This window comes from Rana temporaria, chromosome 2 (assembly GCF_905171775.1).
Source record: "Rana temporaria chromosome 2, aRanTem1.1, whole genome shotgun sequence".
NCBI classification, from domain to species: domain Eukaryota; kingdom Metazoa; phylum Chordata; class Amphibia; order Anura; family Ranidae; genus Rana; species Rana temporaria.
This window is the reverse complement of record NC_053490.1, coordinates 494,390,439-494,407,306: the sequence shown is the minus strand read 5'-3', so window position 1 is coordinate 494,407,306 and position 16,868 is coordinate 494,390,439. Positions and strand designations below refer to the sequence as shown.

At 44.1% G+C, this 16,868-nt stretch overlaps 1 protein-coding gene across 4 annotated transcripts in view; it reads left to right on the top strand.

The window, feature by feature from the left end:
* Window positions 1-16,868, top strand: part of LOC120927870 (amyloid beta precursor protein) — a 344,594-nt gene that overhangs the window by 96,485 nt on the left and 231,241 nt on the right. For all 4 annotated transcript variants that reach the window (XM_040338835.1, XM_040338837.1, XM_040338833.1 and 1 more), the window contains exon 2: window positions 5,017-5,184. In XM_040338835.1, the coding sequence (XP_040194769.1) occupies window positions 5,017-5,184 (168 nt within the window). The remainder of the gene's footprint in view (window positions 1-5,016; window positions 5,185-16,868) is intronic.

The window sequence follows — 16,868 nt, the reverse complement described above, 5'->3', positions numbered from 1 at the left end:
TTGAAAAGCTCTTTGAATTAATTTTTTTACAAGTACGTCAAAACAGCAGATGACAAGTGGACTAAATCATAAACTCACAGAATTTATGTAGATTAAACGTCAACATAAAGAAGATTGATCGTCATTCCAGCAAGCTGGAGACTGATAAGAAATAGGAACAGATGGCGGTAAAACAAAGTGTGATTTCCAACAAAGTACATATTAATGAATAAACAGTGCTGATAAATAAAGCTTTGGCGGAGAGTGCTCAATGTTTAGTGCATGCATGGTTTCCCACATTGCAATCTGGTTGGGGCTTAACATTCCCATACTCTGTATTGAAGGACAGTTTATCTACATATTGAAGAGTGAAAGTCGCCATTCTGATTGTCAGTCCCAACAATCTCCTTCTGCTATCTCCCTGAGCATGTGCTTTTCAAGTGAGAGTCATGCATTGCTGGTAGACATATCGTCTCATACTCTCCTATCCAGGCCAGTGGCGGCTGGTGGGGCTCCACCGGCGGCAAACAACCCCAACCCCTGGCCGCCAGTGGTGCGGCACAAGCAAAACTGCCACCTATCCCCCCCCCCCCATGGCGTGGCATTAACACAGAGATAGGCCAAAGGGATGAAGAACCTGCCAGATTCCCCAGAGCCCTGCAAGTGCAGCAGCTGATCAATAATTGAAAAGTCACTCCCATTCACATTCACTTTGTACATGGACACAGGCAAACAGCTATTTCTTCAGAATAACAAAAGGTAGCAATCTGCAACAAAGTTAAAATCCCTGCAATGTACATAGATCACCCAGAGGTGAATTTTTTTTTTTCTGAACAAAAGTGAAGTTACTCTTTTTAAATTGGAGTAATCTTTATCTTAAAGCTTGAATCCACTTTTCTTGTAAAGGATCCCATTATCTAAACTATGTATGCTAGGAGTATTGTAGCAGGCTTCCTTCCAAAAATGTCCTTTCACTTATATTGCTGTTTGTATTAGTACGATTGAATTGCACATGGGAATACCTTTTGCTTTAAGAATGCTTTACAGTGCTACATGCTGTTTAGAGTGAGGCATTTAGATTGCTTTATCAACTTGGGCAAAGCACAGATTCACTTTAATATAGATAGTTTTATCAGTGGTGGGGGGTCAGTATTATAATGTAGTGTATATGGTAGCAGCCATGTTTGCTTCTTGTAGTAGTGGCACACAGTGTCTGTGCCTGTCTGTCTCTCTTTCATTTCCTTGCCATCCACCCCTCTTTCCCTCCCCCCCTCTTTTTCACCCCTTTCCCCTCTTTACCACCCCCTATCTCCCTCCATTCTGCCTTTCCTACTCCATTTCACTTAACACCCCCCCCCCATGCACTATTTACTCCCGCCTCCCTTTGCCCCTCCCTCCAATCCCCCTCCCTTCTGCCACTCACCCCTTCTGCCACTCACCCCTTCTGCCACTCACCCCTTCTGCCACTCACCCCTTCTGCCACTCACCCCTTCTGCCACTCACCCCTTCTGCCACTCACCCCTTCTGCCACTCACCCCTTCTGCCACTCACCCCTTCTGCCACTCACCCCTTCTGCCACTCACCCCTTCTCCCACTCACCCCTTCTCCCACCTCTTCCCCTTTCTACCCTCTTTACCTCCTTTTCACTCTTCTCCATCCATGTCTGCTGGTCAGGTCTGATATTTTAAAATCCATGCACTTTTCTAGTATGATTTTTTTTATTTTATTTTTGACCAAGAAGACAAATTTTAGTGAAATAAAAATAGCTACCTAGAACATCTGCATTTAATACAGTAATCGACATTTGGTACAGCAAATGTCAAAATAAAATGAATATTGTGGAAAACACCTTGAACAAAAAATGTAACAAATTTATCTCAGCAAAGACAATTTTTGTGAGTCAAACTAGTATTGAAGTGGCGCACAGTGAAAGTTCTCCAGGGCTTTTTCGCATCAAGCCTGGTTGTTGGTTTATGGACAAAGGGAAAGATAGTTGACAGGTCCACTTTAAAAATTCATGGATCCTTCCTTTAAGGGCACTTTCACACTGGGGCATTGGGGGTGTCGGCCGCAAATCGCCACTATTTTTTCAGGCGCTTCAGCAGCGCTGCCCATTGATTTCATTGGGCAGAAGCGCTTTAGGCGCAGTGTATACACCGCACCTAAAGCGCTGCAAAGATGCTGCTTGCAGGATGTTTTCTAACGTCCTGCCAGCGCACCGATCCAGTGTGAGAGTACTCGGGCTCTCACACTGTAGTGACAGGAGAGGCGCTATAAGCGCCTGTTCAGAACCCCAGTGTGAAAGTGGCCTAAGTGGTAGTATGAAGCCGTTTCAGCCTATTTTTCTTTTCGGGAAAATGCTCCATTTCTCAAGCACTGATTTCATGCAATTTAAAGAAAGCCTTTTATCAGGACTTTAGAGACCGGCAAGTCTTAATGATTGAACGGCGACTTGTCCTTTTTGCCGGTTCCCATCATTAAAATGTATGTTCATTGAACAATGTTTTAAATATGAAATTGTAATACTCTTAACTTGGATTACATACGGCGTTCATATTGTACTCTTTGAATTGGCTCAGCGGGACAGCTGTGGAAAATGGAATATATTATACGGTGGGAGTCGGCATTACCATAATATTGTGAGCCTGTAGACAGCGAGCAGACTGTATTATGATTTTCCCGCCTGTGTGGAGGTGAAATGCGAAGAAATGCGAATAATAACCTTTCTCCTTTTCTTTAGAATGATTCAATTTATTTATTTTCCTGTCTGCCCGGGAAGTTTGGCTGAAAGACTAATGTGAAAAATAAGCAAAAACGAAAAGAACTCTGGACAGCCGCACTCCAAAATGACTTAAAATAAAGTTGGTCTTTTAATGTAAAAAGTACATACAGGCACTGCAAACAACAGATACAGATTGGCCGACGCGTTTCACGCTGCAATTCAGCGCTTAATGTGAAAAATAAATTGGCATACCCGGAAAAGGTTGGGGCAATGCTTTAGGGTTTTGTGTATTCAGAGATGGCAGGTTTGCTTAGGAAAGGCCACAGAGTTTTCAAAATTGCTTTAAATAATCTTGGCTGTCGGCTGATAAAATCATGTACTGTCATTGCGGGAAAAAAACAAAATCACCTTTCCATCAGCTGTCGGGTGCTGCTGTTGCTATTGGGGGTAAGGGTAGCTTTGTGGCTTAGCGAGGCCCCGCTCCTCTCTCCTACTGGCCTGGGGAGGGAGCCCCAGCCGTGACGTCAATACCCACATCTGAGGCTCTCGGAAGTGGGAAATCCTGTGCCCCCTCCCCCCGAAAGGTGACAATTGTGGCACCCGGGGGGTGGGGGGGAGATCAGATGAGCGGAAGTTCCACTTTTGGGTGGAACTCCGCTTTGAGGTGCAGAGACTTAACCTCTTGGGTTCCACAGTGAATATAACAAACATGCTTTACTACATATACAGATTGATGTTACTGTTGTGGGTTTAGTAACACTTTAAATGTAAGCAAGGTATTTGACTGGCAGTGCCCGGGAGTTTTACTTTTAAGCTGGACAGTCAGACTTAAAATAAGTAATGCTAAATAAGGGATCTAAATAAGTAGAGAAGTATGCTTACACAGTCAAATTTCTGAAGGAATCATCAGATTCTTGAATGGATTGGGTAAAGGTTTAGGCTTAATTAAGATACCACATTCTTGGTTTTCCATTAAAGCGGAGGTTCACCCATACATAACTATTTTTCCCCTTAGATGGATGCTCGTTTTGTCTAGGGGAATCGGCTAGTTGTTTTAAAATATGAGCCGTACTTACCGTTTACGAGATGCATCTTCTCCGCCGCTTCCAGGTATGGGCTGCGGGACTGGGCGTTTCTATTTTGATTGACAGTCTTCCGAGAGGCTTCCGACGGTCGCATGTATCGCGTCACGATTTTCCGAAAGAAGCCGAACGTCGGTGCGCAGGCGCAGTATAGAGCCGCACCGACGTTCGGCTTCTTTCGGCTACTAGTGACGCGATGGATGCGACCGTCTGAAGCCTCTCGGAAGACTGTCAATCAAGAAGGAACGCCCGCTCCCGAAGACCCATACCCGGAAGCGACGGAGAAGATGCATCTCGAAAACGGTAAGTACGGCTCATATTTTAAAACAACTAGCCAATTCCCCTAGACAAAACGAGTATCCATCTAAGGGGAAAAGATAAAAAAAAACTTAATTGGGTGAACTCCCACTTTAAAGAAGGGAATTGGTCCAAAATAAGGTCAAAAATACCCTAGCAAAGCAATAATGACCTCTGACCACTGGAGACGCTCCTTATCACCCAGAAAATCTCCAATTTAGAACATGTCCATGTAAAGTGGATGATTCTTCCCCTTGTTTTGTAAATGTCATGCGTTTCATCATAGATAATGAGCTGCAAAGGATTATAAGCTCAGCTGTCACTGATTCTCTGCAGGATGTTCTTATAAAGTCCATGTTCTTTAAAGGGCTTTTCTGTCTTTAGCCTTTTCATTTATTCCTTTCCTCTTTTATGGTCATTCTGAGATTAGTCTGTGCATTGCTTTTATTCATCCATACTAATTAGTGTGAATGCTTGGCCCTAGAAGCAGTGACCCTGTATGTTGCAATGGCCTTTGCAATGGCCTTTGCATAGCAGTGCTATTACATGCTAAATATAAACACATTGGACACGTTTATATGCGCCATCAGCATGTTTCGTTTTGTTACCTATGTGACAATTCTCATCGCCACGTGAGCCGCACAGATTTGAGTCATTGTGGGAATACTGCAGTTATTAATCATCCAGATGTTGAGTTGCAGACTGCTGAAATAATAAGATCTCCCAGCATGGAGAAAATGACCGGGGTCACTCCAGAGCAATGGCATGCTGCCAGGCTTCTTCTCTGCCACCCGCCAACTTCTGGTCCCCTTCTCTACTGATGTGTGCACTTTCTAGTATAAAAATAAGCACAGCTAAACCACAAATTGTATAAATACAGTAATTTTTTTCCCGTTTCTAGTGCTGTAGTAACTGTTTTTTGTATTTTTTTCCTAGGTCCCTTCTGATGGGAACGCTGGATTGCTAGCAGAGCCACAGATTGCAATGTTCTGCGGCAAGCTTAACATGCACATGAATGTTCAGACTGGAAAGTGGGAAAACGACCCCTCTGGAACAAAGTCCTGCATCGGGACCAAGGAAGGCATCCTGCAGTACTGCCAGGAGGTATGTGCCTGTGTAAAATACAACTGTGCATAGCCTAGAACTTTTCATTTCAAGGATCGGGGGGGTCAGTAGGAGTCTAAGGTTTACAGTTATTTTTCATTCTTGTCACACATGTTCTTCCATTTGCCTCGTTAGGTCTTGTAGTTCAGCGGTCATCAACCCTGTCCTCAGGGCCCACTAACAGGCCAGGTTTGAAAGATAGCTAAAATACATCACAAGTGATATAATTTGCTGCTCAGTGATTGCACTATTCTAGTCTGTATCTCCCCAAGGTAATACATAAAATCTGGCCTGTTGGTGGGCCCTGAGGACACGGTTAATGACCACTGTTGTAGTGGAAATATTCTTACTTTGCCTCGTGTAGGTGATAAGGCAACCTTCCCAACCTTTTTGTCTTGAAATAATTTTCAGGTCTTGAAAAGCCCATGCTAAGACCAATTTATTGGGGTCATTGGGAAAAATGCCCCTAGTAAAGGTCAGGGGACCGGCAGTGGTCAGAATGACCAACCTTACGGACAGCTAAAAAAATTGTTGTCATAATTCCTCTGGCTCTGCAAAGTAGCGTTTGTGTGTACAGTAAAACCTTGGTTTGAGATTAACTTGGTTTGAGAGCGTTTTGCTAGACAAGCAAAAAATGCATCATGTCACAACTGAGTATAAAAGAGAAGCGAGCAATATGGTTACATTTAATGGAGGTGCAACTTTGCTTTGATATACAAGTGATTTGGATTACAAGCATGTTTCTGGAACGAATTATACTTGCAATCCAAGGTTTTACTGTAGACACTGTCAAAGATGGGACAGTCCGCCACAGCGCCATGAGCCCCTAGCCCCCTAACTTCAAGAAGAACCCTGAGATTCCATGGAACTCTGTTTGGCAATGGCTATACTAAGGAAACAGCGGAAGGATACAGATTATGTGCTTAGCATCTTTAGCTGTATCTTTAATACTACATATCTTTTAAGGTTGGTAGAGTGGACATGGACAGTTATCACTGTCATTTAGTCATAGGTCATTTTAGATGGTAGAACAGATATGTCCGCACCACAGAGAATTTCCTAGAAGAAGGTGCAACTGCTAAGATACCTTTCTGTTTTATATAAATGTGAAGATCGGCTTGCCAATAGAGTGCAGCGCGACTCACGCATGCTCAGTGCGCGCCTGGCCGTGAGGCCGTGGACTGTCACGGTTGGGTGCCTACAGTTGTTATGACGGCGTAGAGGGAGGGGTAGAGGAGCGAGCCTCCGGGCCGCCGCATTGCTGGACCATGGGGCAGGTAAGTGTCGGTTTATTAAAAGTCAGCAGCTACGCTTTTTGGTCAACCATTTTTTAGGTCAAAATTTGTGTAGCTGCTGACTTTTAATAAACGAAAAAATGGGTGGAACTCGGCTTTTAAAGCACAAATATTCTTAACTGCCGTCTAGGCTGTCTTTGTAGACTTGTAAATATCATCTCCCATGTAATGAAGATGAATAGAGGAAGACTTTTGTGTAATCCAAATCAGGAGAGCAGCTTGAGTTCCAACTATGACTGTTGTCTTAGATACAGGAAAGGAGTGAGCGTAGCCACCCAAAGGCCGGAAGTAAGTTATAAAACTTATTACCAGGTACAAAAAAAATAGAAGGCTAATACAGCCACCACATTTTAGGACTAGTAATTGACTATATATTTAGGAAAAGGAGGTGCAGAGGAGGAGGAGGGATTAAAAAGTTGATCACTGACCTGCTACAAGTTTAGGTGCCTGAGGTTTAGCTTTCAAAACATTGAGGCTGGGTTCACACTATTGCGAAATGATTGCAGGTTTCTCCGCATCCAATTTGCAATAGCAGGAGACTTTGATCTATGGAGCCGGTTCACATATGTCCATTGCGGCTCCGGTGCAAATTTGTGCGTCTTTTGGTCCGTTTCATGTCTGAATTCAGCCAAAATTTCGAGCTGAACTCGGACCTGAAATGGCAAACGGGGACGCACTGGACCCCTGAGGTGAACCCATCCTTATACACAATATGACTTGCAGAAAGCCGATTTATGTGTATGTTTAAAACAAAATGTGAAATTATTAAAAGATATTACAGCTGTCACACTTTTCTCTGATACACGTCCTTTTAACTACATGCCGACCAGCCGCCGCAGTTCTACGATCAAATGCCACCAAAAGAAAGCACTATTTGTGGGGAAAAAAGGACGCCAATTTTGTTTGGGAGCCACGACGCACGACCGTGCAATTGTCGGTTAAAGTGACGCAGTGCCGAATCGCAAAAAGTGCTCTGGTCTTTGACCAGCAATATGGTCCGGGGCTTAAGTGGTTAACTTGGACTTCTTTCTTCCCTCCATTTTTATAAACTGTCCTCTGTGGATACGAGTGCTTTAAAATCTTCATTAATATTTATGTGGATGCAGCCAGCCTGTTCAGTACCAACTAAGAAAATCCTTAGCTGTGGCCATTCAACTGTTCTGGTTATGTCGCAAAATGGCCACCTGAACAGATTTGCTTGTTAGTTTGTATTATTGACAGAACTAGGCAATTCTTGGTACCTGTACATCTTCCACGCAGATTTACTCCTCTCCTGCAGTGAAAATCTCTCTAAAGAAGATTTTCTGCATATTTAAGAAGACTAGTATTGATGGACCTAATTATTTTTTCCCCTAGCTACCTCCTTCCTTGAGAGTTAGAGAGGCTTATGGGGATTGGTAGATATGAAGCTCTCAGTCATGGCAGCTTGTTCTACCTTTTTAATCTGCGAGAGCATCCAGTCATGAAAATTAGCTGTCGGAATGTGAAAGCCACTGTTTCTAATAATAAACCTGTGAAGAGCTGCTGGGAAATGTAAAGTATCTAAGCTGACTGAAACCTCTACCTTTGGCAAATATGGTATTCTAAAGCACGCTGGTAGAAGCCTCAGCCTTCGAAAAAATTACTATTTGATGTTCCTGGAACGGGCCTTTGAAGTATCTATTGAAGCCTTCCTTGACCTTTTTACCCCAGAACCCTTGCTAAAACATATTGGCCCAGATTCTGAAACGAGATACGACGGCGTATCTCCAGATACGCCGTTGTATCTCTGCGTTGCGCGGTCGTATCTATGCGCCTGATTTTTAGAATTAATTATGCATAGATTTCCCGTAGATCCGACTGGCGTAACTGTCTTACACCGTCGTATCATAAATGCATATTTACGCTTCCGTCGAATTCCGCGTCGAGTATGCAAATTAGCTAGATACGCGAATTCCCGAACGTACGCCCGGCCGACGCAGTACATTTACGCCGTTTACGTTAGGCTTTTCCCGGCGTAAAGTTGCCCCTGCTATATGAGGCATAACTGCGGCGTACCAATGTTAAGTATGGCCGTCGTTCCCGCGTCAAAATTTGATAATTTTGCGTCGTTTACGTAACTCGTCCGTGAATGGGGCTGGACGTAATTTACGTCCACGTCAAAACCAATACGTCCTTGCGGCGTATTAGGAGCAATGCACACTGGGGGATTTCCACGGACGGCGCATGCGCCGTTCGTGAAAAACGTCAATCTCGTCGGGTCACAGAAGATTAACATAAAACACGCCCCCCTGTCCCACATTTGAATTAGGAGGGCTTACGCCGGCCGATTTACGCTACGCCGCCGCAACTTACGGAGCAAGTGCTTTGAGAATACAGCACTTGCCCGTCTAAGTTGCGGCGGCGTAACGTAAATCGGATACGTTACGCCGCCGCAAACATACGCGCTCCTACGAGAATCTGGGCCATTATATCTACTGCTCGTTGTACATTATGGGGGATCAGTATGTTATATATATGTATATGTGACAGCTGGAGCGAATAATTAACACCCCCCCCCCCCCCCCCCCAGTGTTTGAAAATGTCTTCTTACGTTGAGGGACAGTGAACAGTGGCAAAATTAGATGTGCGTTTAATAAAGAATGGCACCCCAAGACTGTTAGTCTAATCAGGGGGCAGTTGTCACTGGAACCATAAATGGCTGTTATAACCTCAAAACGGTTCAGACCCCTCCCGAATGATTTGACAGTGTGTATAATTATTAACACCCCCGCAATTCATGAAAAATGTCCTCTTATGTTGGTCAGTGAAGGGTGGCACTATTCGATTTTTGGTCAATAAAGAGTGGCACCCATTGACTGGTGGCCCAATAAGGGGGCAGTTGTCACTGGGACAATAGATAACAATTATAACTTGAGAGGTTCCCTCCCTATTGATTTTGGTTTATTATATGTATGCATGTACAGTTGTGCTCAGAAGTTTACATACCCTGGCAGAATTTATGATTTCTTGGTTTCTTAATTTTTCAGAGAATATGAATAAAACAAACTTTCATGGTTAGTGTTTCGCTGAAGCCATTTATTATCAATCAACTGTGTTTGCTCTTTTTAAATTATGACAACAGAAACTAGCCAAGAACCCTGATCAAAAGTTTACATAGCCCAGTTCTTAAAGCGGGGGTTCACCCTTAGAGGGCACTTTTTCCCCTTAGATTCCTGCTCGTTTTCTCTAGGGGAATCGGCTATTTGTTTTAAAATATGTGCAGTACTTACCCGTTTACGAGATGCATCCTCTCCGTCGCTTCCGGGTATGCGCTGCGGGAATGGGCGTTCCTTCTTGATTGACAGTCTTCCGAGAGGCCTCCGACGGTCGCATCCATCGCGTCACGATTTTCCGAAAGGAGCCGAACGTCGGTGCGCAGGCGCAGTATAGAGCCGCACCGACGTTCGGCTTCTTTCGGCTACGAGTGACGCGATGGATGCGACCGTCGGAAGCCTCTCGGAAGACTGTCAATCAAGAAGGAACGCCCGCTCCCGAAGACCCATACCCGGAAGCGACGGAAGAAGATGCATCTCGAAAACGGGTAAGTACTTCTCATATTTTAATACAATTAGCCGATTCCCGTAGACCGAACGAGCAGGAATCTAAGGGGAGAAAAAAAAAAATTAATAAATGGGTGAACTCCCGCTTTAATACCATGTTTTGCACCCTTTAACATCAATGACCGCTTGAAGTCTTTTGTGGTATTTGTGGATGAGGCTCTTTATCTTCTCAGATGGTAAAGTTGCCCATTCCTCTGGGCAAAAAGCCTCCAGTTCCTGTAAATTATTGGTATGTCTTGAATGAACTGCATGTTTAAGATCTCCCCAGAGTGGCTCAATGATATTGATGTCAGGAGACTGAGATGGCCACTCCAGAACCTTCAGTTTATTCTGCTGTAGCCAATGACAGGCGACTTGGCCTTGTCTTTTGGATCATTGTCATGTTGGAATGTCCAAGTATGTCCCATGCGCAGCTTCATGTCTAATTAATGCAAATGTTCCTCCAGTATTTTTTGATAACATACGCAATTCATCTTGCCATAATTTTTGACCAAATTTCCTGTGCCTTTGTAGCTCACACATCCCCAAAACATAAGTGCTCTACCTCCGTGTTGTACAGTAGGAATGGTGTACCTTTCATCATAGGCCTTGTTGACTCTTCTCCAAATGAAGTGTTTATGGTTGTGGCCAAAAAGCTCAATTTTGGTCACATCACTCCAAATGACTTTGTGCCAGAAGGTTTGAGGCTTGTCTCTGTGCTGTTTGGCATATTGTAAGCGGGATACGTTGTGGTATTTGCGTGGTAATGGCTTTCTTCTGGCGACTCCCCATGACTCAGAATCCAGAAACGTCAGTGCAGCACTGGATGGAAGATGCAAGGGTCTGTTAGGAGTCCAGAAACGTATTAACCTTTTATACACACTAATTACAAGCAGACAGATGAGGATGGTTACCTTTTAATAGCCATTCAAACCCCTTTGTGTCAATTGTGTGCATGTAATTAGGCCAAAATTACCAGGGTATGTAAACTTTTGAATAGAGTCATTTCTGTTGTCATGATTTAAAGAGTAAACACAGTTGATTGATAATAAATGGCTTCAGCCAAACACTAAGAGCCGGTTCACACTGGGGCAACTCGTCAGGCGGCTCAGCCACCTGACGAGTCGCATCCCATTCTATGCAATAGAACCGTTCTAATAGGAGCGACGCAAGTCGCTCCGACTTAGAAAAAGGTTCTTGTACGACTTCGTGGGCGGCTCGGGGCGATTTGCTAATCGCCTCTGAAGTCGTCTTCAGGACGACTTGCAGAGTCACCCCCGAAGTTGTGCCGCCGCAGTGTGAACCGGCTCTTACCATGAGTGAAAGAGAAATATGTGTTATCATTCATATTCTCTGAAAAATGGCCAAGAAATGATGCCAGGGTACTTTCAGTATTTACAAGTTTCTCTACATTTAATATTACAATGTATACATGCACTGATTTTACTTTTTTTTTTTTTTTTCCTTCTTTAAACAATAGTTACAGTAAATCAAGGGTCTAAACATATAAATATATCATCTGATATAAAAGCTTTTATGTAGTTTTCTGAGTGTTTTGCTGAAAAGGCAAGTGCATAATGTGCACTGTGCAGATCTGTGCGGTAAATGCATTGAATCACGAAACAGATGTCAGCTGGAGGCCTCAATCTACCCTACCATCTTGGTTGATGTGCATCTACAGCCGGCATTTATTAGGATTCAATTGCTGACTTTGTGCTGCTCGTCTCTGCCTGACAAAGCTCTTCAGAAGAGAGAAGCGGGTCATTAGACTAGAGTTTTCACTATCACCATTGTTCTCCCTCTAGTTTGAAGTATAATGTACCTGCACTGAGACTTTGAGTTCTCTTATATAATAATATTCATATTAAAGAGCAGCAGAGCTGGTATTTCAGTTGCAAGTATAATTTGTTTTATTTATTTTTTCACAAGAAAGAATTTTTTGTTTTTTTTAATTGTCTTATTTTATTGAGAAAGGAAAAGTGTACAGTACACAAATATGTCATTTAGTAACACAAAGAGGGAAAAATCAGTTCAATACTGGTATCAGAACGTCTCATGGTTTAGATACTTTGTGAGCCTCAATCGAGTTGTGTGTTATATAAGCCTGAGTAGCAGTGACGGCCCAAGACATTGTGCTGCCTGGGACCAAGAATGAAATGCTGCCCCCCCAGAAAAAAAATCACGCCAACCAAAAGGCCCCCACATTCATTATTTTATATCATGATAACTAAAGGGGACCCATCATGGCTCTATACATGTATAAAGAGGACCTGTCATGGCTCTATAGATGTATAAAGAGGGCCTGTCATGGCTCTGTACATGCATATAGGCGTATAAAAGGACCTGCCATGGCTCTATACAAGTATCCAGGAGTATAAAGAAGGTACCTGTGAATTGCCGGCGGCCACAATGTCTTTTGCATAAACTAATCAATGTACGCTAATTGTGTTTTTTTTTTGGTACCAAAAATATGTAGAAGAATACATATTGGCCTAAACGGAAGAAAATCGTTTATTTTTCTAAATTTTGGGGATATTTATTGTAGCAAAAAGTTAAAATATATATATATTTATAGCACAAAAAATAAAAACCGCAGAGGTGATCAAATGTCGCCAAAAGAAAGCTCTATTTGTGGCAAAAAAAGGTCATCAATTTTATTTGGGTAGCGGAGCTGGCGGAACGGGCTGGCGGGCATCCGTATGCTGCCCCCCTAAAAGTGCTGCCTGGTACCCATGGTACCACCCGGTCCCATCATAGGGCCGGCCCTGCTGAGTAGCTATATCTTCAATCATGACATATTGAGGCATGGTGAAGCACCACTATCCACTCAACGAGTGGTACCCATTCATTACAAATAAGCTTAGGCTTTTGTTGCTGTGCCAAGCACGTTTTCTTAGGCCCCTTTCACACCTGCGGACCGTATGTCCGCTTTTTCATCCATCCATCTGCGGATGAAAAAGAGACCATACATTGGTCCCTTCAATTCTGCAGACGGAAGGAAACCCTATTTTTCCTTCCGTCATCGGAGCAGATGAACGCGGACAGATGGTCCGTGTTCATCCGATCCCCTCATAGGGGAGAGCGGAGAAAAGACAGGGCGGTCCCTGCACAGTGTGCAGGGACCGCCCTGTCATCCGCCGGCTCAGCAGGGATCAACGGAGCGATCTCCGCTGCGCATACAGAGGTTCACGGGGTGGATCAGTAATGAAATTTTGACTGGTGATACAGCATACCTTGGGCATCTGTTTAGCTTTAAAAGATTTGTTTTAAGTAAAGTTGAATGTAGCCTGGCATCACACCTATGTTGCAGTGTAGTAAAACGGTAACAGGATAATGATTAGTTGTGCAGTGCCAATAATTTCGAAAGGCACCCAGGTGCACACTGCAGATACGTCCCAACACTCAGATGGGAACTATGTGCTGTTAAATGGTTTCCTGGGTTTTAAATCCATTCAAAACAAGGTTGCTTTGTCCCAATGCATGTTAATGTGCATGTGGTAAAGCACTGTAACATACTAGTGAAGGGGGCATCAAAGAAACCGTGAATTTCTTTAAATGGCAAATAAAAAGTGGGACTCAAACTGTAATTTTAAATTTGTGTTGGCTGCACTAATTCTGGTGCTGGTCTTAAAGCCTGGTACACACAGCAGCCTGTCCAACAGAAGCTGTCCGTATATCCGGCCTCTGTAGAACAGGCATGCCAGAAAAACTACTGCCGATCAGCCAATGGCTGCGAGTACTGACTGGTGTGTTCTGGTGTAGGGCAGTCCCCCTGTCAGAACACAGTGGAGAGATCGGTGTACCAACGTTGCATAGTTAGTACAGAGACCTCCTTGCGAGCTCCTCGGTTTTTTCTTTTTTGGCCTTGGCTGAATGAAAAAATACTTGGTGTGTACCAGGCGTAGTAGTAGTAGGTCCTGATTAGTAGTAGGGCTTGTATGTGTAGCACTACCCCAAAGGAGCTGCTGAGTAATTTTGGGTGGCACGTTACCTCTATCTTCTCGCTGTCCAGGGTGAAGTGAGAGTCTGAAGAATTTCAATGTCCACACAATACACTTCTTTTTCTGGGATTTATTTGCAGAACTTAGTAGAAAAGACTTTGGAGTGGTGGAAGGGTAAGTAAGTAGGTTCAGGTGTATAGTCACAAATAGGAAACACTCCTGCTTCCAGCAAACAGTTCTTGTCGCCAGTCTAGCCAGAGTGGGTATTGCTCACCCGGATAGGTCCCTCTCACTGGCCTAGCAGCCGGGATGGCGCACGGAACAAAGTACAGTCTCTGCCACAGACCTTCCTTTATGAGGAGACACTATTGGTCCAGAATCTTCTGACACAGGATTCAGCACCCGGATCTCTCCAGCTTAACCGTGATAGAACTTTGTATCCGACAGGCGACCACCGTCAAGCCTCTCAGTGTATGGTGCATCCTTTGTTGAAGTTTCCAGGCCTTCTCCCAAGATACCAGCCTCTTGCATGGTCCTCTCCAGGATAGGTCCTCCCCTGGCTTCCTTTATCAAGTGGCTTGCTCCCGCAGAACAGACAGCACAGGATCCCCTTACAAATGCAGGCCCAGTCTGACTACTGGGCCTACCAGGCGAAGCCGCGACCCCGGACCAACGTGGTCCCATAGTCAGGATTCAGGAACACGCACCCCAGGCCAGGCGGACCATGAGGCGCGAACAACCGGCCCCTGTCAATTGCGTCTGTCCCTTAAGTACCCCTCCCCAGCATGCACAGCGGGGCGACCACTCCCATTGATTCGCCGCCGAGGGGGACACTCAATACACCCTGACTTTGCTGCTGCCACCCTTGGCCTTGGGTGGCAATAACACCCCCAGGTGAGCAATGGTGGTTACTCCCAGCACAGCCATGGCTGAAACAGAGGCTAAATTGCCCTCAATCATATTTGTCTGAGCCAAATAACAACTCAGACCCCCTCTAAATTTACAGCAGTGCCTGTTCAACAGGAGCAGGGCGCTATATCTGCATTCGTGTTACAAAGGTATTTTTTGGAAACAACGCCAAAGCGGCATGATGCTGGTTAGAAGTATGTCAGAAGAACCTCCTGAAGGATTTAAGAAGCTCCTTAAACTGGTCTTAAAGTGGAGGTTCACCCGAAAAGTTAATTTTAACCTTAGATTGATGCTCATTTTGTCAAGGGGAATCGGGTAGTTTTTTTAAAATCGAAGCCGTACTTACCGTTTTAGAGATGCATCTTCGCCGCCGCTTCCGGGTATGGGCTGCGGGACTGGGCGTTCCTACTTGATTGACAGGCTTCCGACGGTCGCATCTATCGCGTCACTATTTTCCGAAAGTAGCCGAACGTCGGTGCGCAGGCGCCGTATAGAGCCGCACCGACGTTGGACTTCTTTCGGCTACTCGTGACGCGATAGATGCGACCGTCGGAAGCCTGTCAATCAAGTAGGAACTCCCAGTCCCGCAGCCCATACCTGGAAGCGGCGGAGAAGATGCATCTCTAAAACGGTAAGTACGGCTTCGATTTTAAAAAAACTACGATTCCCCTTGACAAAATGAGCCTCAATCTAAGGTTAAAACATTTTTTTCGGGTGAACTCCCGCTTTAAATAGTTGGCTCACCTTTATAGAATAAATTTAAAGTTGAATGAACCCTGTATACACTAACCCCGTCCTCCCCACACGCACACAGTCCTCGCTCTACCTACCTCTAGGGATGCTGAGCTGTCCATGCCCAAGTAGCCGGTCCAGGGATTAGAAATACTCGCTCTTCTTCCGCTTCTGTGTGTAGCATTTCTGGGACAAATCAGACGATGCGACCGGTAATTGGGCTTCACCATCACAGAGCATTGCTGTAAACTGTCCCAGAAGCACTGCACAGGGAAGAGGAGGAAAAGCGAGAATTTCAAATCCCCGGACCACCAGACCGGCTGCTTGGCCACTGACAGCTCAACATCCCCAGAGGTCAGGAAGCAAGTGCAAGCAGGGACCAGAGAGGGGGAGGGTGTATGGTGTTATTTCATGTGTTTACATTTTTCCTGTAAAGGTGACACTTTAAAGTAGATATAAACCCAATCACTAAACTCTAATGAAAGCTTTAACATGTTAATACGGTATATTTTAAAAAGTAATTTTTACTATTTTTACACTGGCAGTTTTCATTAAAATAATACCTGATGATCCTGCTTTGAAGGTCATGAAGCTGTTGATGATTCAGTGTTTTTGTTGAAATGTCAATGTAATTCAGTTTTTGCAAATTCTTCGTATTACCATCAAGAGCTGGGGTTTGCAGTATCCAATCAGAAAGATGTACAGTGCCTTGAAAAGGCATTCATACGCCTTAAAATTTTTCACATTTTGTCATGTTACAACCAAAAACGTAAATGTATTTTATTGGGATTTGATGTGATAGACCAACACAAAGTAGAACATAATTGTGAAGTGGAAGAAAAATGATAAATGGTTTTAAAAAAAATATGTGAAAAGTGTGGCGTGCATTTGTATTCAGCCCCCCTGAGTCAATACTTTGTAGAATGACCTTTCACTGCAATTAGTCTTTTTGGGGATGTCTCTACCAGCTTTGCACATCTAGAGTGATTTTTAATTTTTTTTTTGTTTTTTACATTCTTCTTGGCAAAATAGCTCAAGCTCTATCAGATTGGGTAAAAAGAGTCTGCGAACAGCAATTTTCAAGTCTTGGCACAGATTCTCTATTGGATTTAGGTCTGGACTTTGACTGGACAATTCTAGCGCATACATATGCTTTGATCTAAAGCGGGTCTAGGCAACCTTAGAGTGGTGGAGATCTACCTGAACAACATGGGAGAAATCAAAGATCACTGGGCACAACACACTAT